This window comes from Bufo bufo, chromosome 9 (assembly GCF_905171765.1).
Source record: "Bufo bufo chromosome 9, aBufBuf1.1, whole genome shotgun sequence".
Lineage (NCBI taxonomy): Eukaryota > Metazoa > Chordata > Amphibia > Anura > Bufonidae > Bufo > Bufo bufo.
In genome coordinates, this window is record NC_053397.1 from 41129046 (window position 1) to 41137308 (window position 8263).

At 41.0% G+C, this 8263-nt stretch overlaps 1 protein-coding gene across 2 annotated transcripts in view; it reads right to left on the minus strand.

Moving 5' to 3' along the window:
• The window catches only part of WNT5A (Wnt family member 5A), a 28992-nt gene extending 21005 nt beyond the window's left edge, over nt 1-7987 (minus strand). The window contains exons 1-3 of one of the 2 annotated variants that reach the window (XM_040407576.1): nt 7326-7987; nt 2914-3047; nt 2141-2388 (exon numbers count right to left, since the gene is read on the minus strand). In XM_040407576.1, coding sequence (XP_040263510.1) covers nt 2141-2388; nt 2914-3047; nt 7326-7334 — 391 coding nt within the window. In that variant the 5' untranslated portion in view covers nt 7335-7987. Of the gene's footprint in view, nt 1-2140; nt 2389-2913; nt 3048-3227; nt 3312-7325 lie in introns of those variants that run through there. The other variant, XM_040407577.1, reaches the window with a different exon arrangement.
• Between the last annotated feature and the right edge of the window lie 276 nt (nt 7988-8263).

Here is an 8263-nt window from a genome sequence, read left to right on the forward strand (position 1 = left end):
TTAATTCTGCAATGCAGATCATCTTCAAAGCCCAGCAATTTTACATTTCAGCTAATTTCCCAGAAATAAAAATCATACAACTGCCACCCCCGACTTTATGAAACTGAAATATAGTCTGAGAGTCCAGTTTCTTGCAGTGGATGAATAGCCTCTTCTCTGTCCCAGCCTGGGACGCCGCCTCCAAATACCTATTAAGCCCTCTTAGCGCAGCAGTTAGTTTAAGTGGCTAATTGCCCTTATAAATTACTTCTTGTTGAAGAAATAGGTTTATGCTGGGATATTAGGGAGATTTGAAATATAGGGAAATAGTCTGGAGTGCTCAACACCTGAAAATCCCCCGGGGATTGAGAGTGTCACAACCAGCAGGGAGGCTCCTTTAAGATCAACCCGAGTGCACAAAAAAAAAGGACTTTAAAACCCAAGTGCAAACAGAGGGGAGAGAGAAGACATGAGAGATGGGATCATGTAGCAACGCAGCTCACGCTCCCCGCAGAGATGATAGGTGTGAAACCAGGATAATAGAATAATTCCCACAATAAGGTCATTAAACTGGGGTAGGAACCGGGGATTTTGTGTCAATTTTACAGTCTAAGGGCTCATGCACCCGACCGTATGTATTTTGCGGTCAGCAAAACACGGATCAGCAGATAATATGGATCATGTGAATTCTGTATTTTGCGGAATGGAACAGCCGGCCCTTAATAGAACAGTCCTATCCTTGTCCGTAATGCGGACAATAATAGGACATGTTCTACTTTGTTGCGGAACGGACATACGGAAACGGAATGCACAGAGTAACTTCAGTTTTTTTTGCGGACCCATTAAAATGAATGGGTCCGCAAAAAAAAAAAAAAAACACGGAACAGACACGGAAAGAAAATACATTCGTGTGCATGAGCCTTTACATTGTTTCATTGTCATTCATCTATAGGGACCAAGAAAGGAACCAGAATGCGTAGAATGAGACAAACGCCTTGGGGAGCTTTCACATGTAGGTTTTTGGTGGCTTTTTTCTGCATGTTTATATTTATTTTTTTTTGGTAGCATTTTTTGCAACTTATTGTGCAGTGAAAAACGCCAGCTCCAGATGTTAGCGGGCGGCCTATGGGAAATAGGAAACACAGGATTCACATGCAAATTTTTTTCTCTACTGCCGTTTTTGATCATTAGGTGGCGTAGTTTCTCATTCTGCCTTTTTTTTTTTTTTTTTTTTAACGGAGCATGTTGTAGGTCTGGTGTTTTTTTTTTTCTTTGTTTTTTTCTTTTTCAGGCTCTTTTTACATCTCTTTTACTACTGGTAAAAAAAAAGCATATAGCCACCCCTAAGAAAAAGCTACAAAAAATATATAAAATATAAATAAGAATTTTCTGGCTTTTTTATTAATTTGCTGCCAAGTAAATGGCCAGAGTATAATTTATGTGTGTAAGGAGCCTAACGCTGCTAAACAAAGGAAACAGACGGGCAGACAGATAATAATTGTAGGCTTTTGGTGAACTACTACACACAATCCAATGTATACACGCAGTGCACATTATGGTATATTTTGCTGGTTTATTCTCTTTTGTGTTGCAGGGCATATTAGATTTTTTTATAAAGTAGATATATGGATGAGGTATTATACACCTTACGAGATAGATATTATACAGATGTGCAATATAGATATTATATGGATGTACTGTAAAATAGCTATTATATAGATGCACCATAAGGGAGGTATTATACAGATGTTTTGATAGATAGATAATGACAATAAGGGCTCATGCACGCGACCGTATGTATTTCGTAGTCTGTAAAAAATACGGATGACGTCCGTGTGCATTCCGTATTTTGCGGAACGGAACAGCTGGCCCCTAATAGAACAGTCCTATCCTTGTCCGTAATGCAGACAATATTAGGACATCTTCTATTTTTTTGCAGACCCATGCGGCCATACGGAAACGGAATGCAAACGGAGTAACTTGAGGTTTTTTTGCGGACACATTGAAACAGAACGGCAATGGAAAGAAAATACACATTCATGTACATGAGCCCTAACCCACAGTATGTAAATATACAATGTTCCATATAGATCAAATTAGTATAAAATCCCAAAAAAAATTACCATAAAAAAAAAACTTTAATCATGAAACATGTTCTTACCTATCTGCATGACTCTGCCAAACACTGAAGTGTTATCCACCGTGCTGCAGTTCCACCTCCTGTGTCTGAACTGGTACTGGCATTCTTTTATGCCAGTTTTTGCCCCCTCCCCGATGTACTGCATGTGGTCCTGGTAGAGCTGGCACAACTTCTTTTGCCCCTGCGAGAGCCCCGATAACTGGCTGCAGAGAGGCTGTGCCCCGATAATGTACACCTCTGGGAGCTGGACGGGGTTCATGGCTAGTGACCTGGACAAGCACAGCATAACGTCACTTACAGATACCATCTGATTGTTCATACAACCTACTTGAAGTGTGTAGAATCACGTGTAAGCTATGATAATACAACAACGATCTGAGTGTATATACCATGTACAACAGACTGTGTAAAATCACTGCACACTCAACAGTGACGAATGCCCGACATTGTACAACCACCACATACACAAGGACTAGTGGATGGTTCATACAATCTAGTATAAACCATAAAATAACCTAAAATAGTGCATAGAAAATGTAAAACTATTAATCTGCTGGGCTGCATCGCCCACCGGTGCCAATACAAGGATGATCTGACTGTATGTGTCATTTACAGAAAGTGCAACAAGTTGCAAAAAAATAAATTAAAAAAAATAAAATACAACGTATTTTTACATGAAAGCACAAACCACAAAATGATAAAAAATATATCCCATACCAGGCAGAGATCACACCATATATCCTAAAATATACGGTATCATGAAACACACAGCAGAGAATTAGAAATGTGCTCACCACCATGAACTGGCGTCCACCACCACCTGAGAGATGCAGGACAATGTCAGGAGAAGGACCAGAAGATAACTGGAGATCATGGCTCCTCCGGGTACCCTAAAACCTCCTGCCTTCAATAACTGTCCCAAAGATGGCTGAAAAAGAAATGGAGCAATTAAACCTAAAGGTAAAGTGTGAAACATACTATATAGTTACATAGATGGCAGATAAAACAAGTCAAAAAACAGAATCAATAAGAAGTATACCAATATACATAATATATTAAAAATAAAAATATATTATTATGATTATTCTATATAGGTTGATGTCTACACCTGCATAGTGACTGGAGGTCTATGCTCTGTATCAGTCCCTGCAGGGTCCCTGTGTGTGAGGATCTCCAGTGTCTGTGCCTGCTCTGTGAACTTGTTGGTATCATTTATATGTGCTAATAGATTTACAAAGGATGTCCAAACCCTGAGACAGGGAAGCACTAACGAATAACATTTGGATTAAGCAATCCCCCAGCTGCTAGCACCAGCCGCACATCTGCTCCGGTCCCGGCTGCTCTCACACATACTGTACATCTCCAACCCTATAGCACATGTACTGGGGGAAAAGTAACAGTTCTCGGACTCAGGAATTAAAAGGGTTAAATAAAGATAGATAGATATAGATAGATAACCTATGGCTTGATCCTAATCTCATTAAACTTCCTCACTCACTTTTTAGAGCGCCTACCCCCTCCCCAATAACCCAAAGCAGCCCCATCCTCTCCTATTATCAGCAGAATCACAAAGGGCAGTCTCTGTCCTACCTCATCTGGTTCGACTTCTCCTGGATACTCCAGCAGGAGACCTATGAAGAGGTGCAGCTACTCCCAGCAGTTCCTATCCTGGGCCCATCTTGTCTGCTGCCAGTTATTTATTACCTACCAACTCTATTTACCCGGGGTTATACATTCCCTGTCCACCCTCATCCTCACTCCTGGGCATTGTGTGGCTTAGGACTACTCACATGGTGTCTATTAACAACCCCCTCTGATGAGGAGTGTTAGTAGGAAGCCACAAAGGATAGAATACATGGTATCATGGTAGGGTGGGCACTACTCTACTAGAGTATTACATATACTATATATCATTATTGTTTCATCCAGCATACAGTTATATACAATACCAGTACTAGTATATGGCACTAACAGCGTTGTATGGCTGTATATTTTATATAGGATTTTAGACGGATTCATGCCCCATTTTATACCAGTATTTTGTATATGGTTGCAGTGTATTAAAATCTAACATATAATACCTCTAGAGCATAGTGCAAATTATGTCACGGTGCGTTCTCTTTTATAATAGTATATAGTAGTATATTACATATGATATTGTAACATTGTATTGTCATAGCATTCTATTTGTAAATACTAGGATTATACTGTTACATTGTAATCTTTTATCAGTATATTACAGTGGTATGGCATACCACATAGCTTATTCTGAATTATGCCCACCAGTATATTGTATTGTAAATTATAGCAGTAACACTATCATTCTATATAGTAGTATATTGTATAGAAAAGCATGTATAGGCATCTTGTATATATTAGTATACTGTACAGAAAGCATATATTAGTATACTGTATCGAACAGCATATAAGTATATGATTAGTTTATTATATTAGTACATTCTATAGAACAGAATTATAGCATTCTTTAATATACCATAAGAGGATATTACACAGTGTATATTGCATATATAACCAGGTTACGTTTTGGGGGATTTGTTACTGTATACTGTACAGTATATGCACACTATATATATTTTATGTATATGCACATTTTTATATTGCTTTTTTATAGCAAGAATGATATTTACTTGTCCTAAATCCTGAGCGATCATATAAATTAGGGGGATTATGTGGAGGGGTATACACAGCCAGCACCTGAAAGCACTACAGATACCAGCACTCCACACACACTACATGCACAAGCTTTACATTATTTCTCATCACTGGTTTGTACAAACGAAATAAAGAGCAAAACATAAAATAAAAAAAATAAAAAAAAATAAAAAAGAACTTGAAGGAGCAACTCCAGAATATGAGACATGGGGAGGAAATAAAGGACCCTGCACCTCCACTCACATCATGAGGCATCCATTGAATGCAGTCTGATGATTAGTTAGAAATGTCGCATTGTAATTTACCTCGGGGATTATTTTCCCCTTCCAGCCACATTCAACTCGCAGCTTTCATTACAAAACAAACTTTTTTTTTTTTTTTTTTTTTTTAAGGCTTTCTGAAGATTTTTACATGGACTTCGATCTGTAATTCCTCACCTCCCTGGTCTACAACTACAATTTTGGAACCAGATCTACCAGTCCTGATAAATCGTTGTAAACAGATTTCCCTGCTATTTTGCACATGGCATTCCGCGAAGTTCTCCCTCTCAGCCAGCGGTAATAAATTTTTTTAAAAAAGTAGCAATTAGCAAATGAAACAAATCTCATAGGTTTCTTGTCCAGATCTTATGATAACCGAGTTTCTATTAAGCCACGGAATCGACACTTCCATTCACTTACTTTCCCGACATGTCTACGGGTGTAAAAAGGAAAAAAAAAAGACCACCAGGGGGCGCTGTCTCTGCGCCAAGAAAGCTTTACAGGAGAGAAAGGTGCAATTAATTTCTGCAGTTTTTTTTTTTTTTTTGGGAGGGGGGGAGAAGGGGGTTGGGGCACTTGTCAAAGTAGCATACAGGAAATTTACGATTACAAGAAACCGGTCTGGACATCCAGCAGCTTCAGGTGGCTGAGCAAATTGGGATTAAAATGTAAAAGGCATCTACTGGGGCTGCTTGTGGCTTGGACCCTGGTGTTAACTAGTTAATCCCAGGTTGTACCAGTGCATATATTAACGATTTTGGTAGCTGCCACTGTGTTAATAACATATAGTGTGCACCATCCTCTCAGATTTGGGGGAGGGGGAGGGTTGCAAGGACCTCCAGTATTTAGATATGGTAAGTACTCCATTGACAGCATCACTGCCTTGTGTCCCTTGTCCACTTAATGAGATAAGTGTGATGTTGACCAGGGCCACAGATTAAGGAATAATCACATTGTAAGTGACACATCTCCTAATTGTTTGTGCTGGGAGCAGATTAGTTATCAATTAAAAATCATTAACAAGTTCAACTAGACCTGAGGGGATCTACAAGTCAAAGACACCTTCCATCAAGACCTTGACTCCTAAAGTAATGCCCAATTGTTACATCATATCTAGAAGGATCTATAACCCATAGCACATAAAGTCTCCTGCTATCTAAAGGGTTTAACCAGTATTAAAAAAAAAACAAAAAAAAAAAAAAAACACTGGATAATTTTAGAAGGGGAAAAAAATAAAATAAAAAAATAACAAGACTATGACCAAAAGTGAACAAAGTGGAACAATTTCCAAGAACTGCAGCTACAGCTCGTGCCAATAGGGGGCAGCAAAGGTTGCCTAGCTGCTTTACCTCTTTCTAGTTTTGCCTTCCTACTTTACACAGAGGATGCCTGATGGAAGCTTGCCTGTCATCATGGCTAAAGTCCTAGTCTTGACCACCTGCACTGAGTGGACACTTTTCAAGTTCACTGATCCTAGTTTGTTCCACACTCAGGTGTTATGGGTTCTTCTCAGAAACAACAAGTTTCTATGTGGAATTCCCAAGGCACAAATGTTCTACGTGGAGCCACAAATGGGCAACATCCACCCCCACCCTCATTCAAACATATTGAGCCATGTTGTGAGTTTTAGGAACACGTGCAATAAACCAGCCTGGTGCTATTGTCTGCTCTTAGGTAGCCTGTCTAGGAGGGAGGAGATCCTGGCTTTAGAACCTAGGTGTGAAGTGGGACCATCTTGTCTCCAAACTTCCATGTGTTCTGTAGGAACATTTGCACAGGAGACTAAAAAATAAATAAAATAAAAAAATCAACTTTCTCATGGACTCTGCTTGAACTTGTAGTGAGAAAAGTGAAGCATTGTCTAAGTTCCATAAGTGACCCCAAATACCTAGAAGAAGACTTCGGTAAGAGGTATCAAAATTGGAAGGGGGGGGGGGGTGATTTTAATTAGAACATTGTCTAAGCAACATACTTTTTTCCACCATAAGTGACCCCATATACTTAGGAGAAGACATCTGTGAGAACCTACTTCATTTCTTGAAGGTACCAAAATGGGATCGGGGGGTTATTAATTATTACTGGGTTTAGCTGGTGACATGCTGAATCCCTCACGGCTTTATCTCATTGAATGTGAAGCTGGTGAATGAAGAACCCTTGAAGGACCTTCTTGACTGAGGCAAGGCACAGTGATATCTATCCAAGAAGTCTTCAGACTTCTGGTTCGCACAGCTCTGGAAAGGATTACAAAGTAAAGAAAGTCATCTTCTGCTCACCTTCATCATGGTTCCTTCTAGCAGGACAATGTTATAATCCAAGGCAGATTAATTCCCCCCACCAAAAAAAAACCGGAATCTGAATAAATGACCCCCTTAAAGCAGAGGGAGAGGATTTGGTGTGTAATCCCCGATGAGTGAAGCCTTTCTTCAGGTTCCTCCTGGTTGCAGTTAGAGAAGCCACCCTCTTAGCTGTAACCCCCCAACTAGTAGATCCTCTTTGTTAAGGGGGTTCTGGAGCTCCTTGTCAAGGCTGACCACTTTCCTGGAGCCAGGTGGATGGGGTATTCCGCACTGTAAGTCCCAAAAACTTGACCTAAGGGCTTCCAGCAAATATCCCCCTTCCCTTTCCAGAATGAAGCCCACCTATGCAGCTCTCCACACCGGTGGTACGCTCAATGGGCACAACCTGGACCCACAGTCCATTACAATTTAGGGAATTCTCTTGAGAGACAGAATCTGGAGGTGGGTGAGGGAACCCCTAATCTCATCAGAGGGTGCACACTTGATGTCATGTCAGGCAGGGTGAGCAAAATCCTCTCCAGAGTTATAGCACCCGGTGCAGGTCCTTATCAGATGTGGGTGTCTTCCTTGGCGCGGTAGCCCGGACAATCCCTGTGTGGCACCCAGCAGCGCCCTCCGTGCGCCCGGCTCTCTCCTGTCTCCAGCCCTCACTGTGGAAAGTTCAGCAGCCGGAGCTGGGAAAACTTCAAGGCCGCGCATGCGCACTGCGCCCGCCCTATTGCAGGCTGCAGAGGCACATTGTGCTGGTAATTACCTCTCCGGCTGGAGGGAGCGGGTCCGTGCTGCTGCTGCAGCCGCCAGGGGGGAGCGTGGACCGCAGCAGACACAACCCTAACCACACACACCGCTAACCCAGGCATCCTGACGTCATGAAGCGTGACGTCATGGTTTCCTACAAAACATGTTCATTTTTT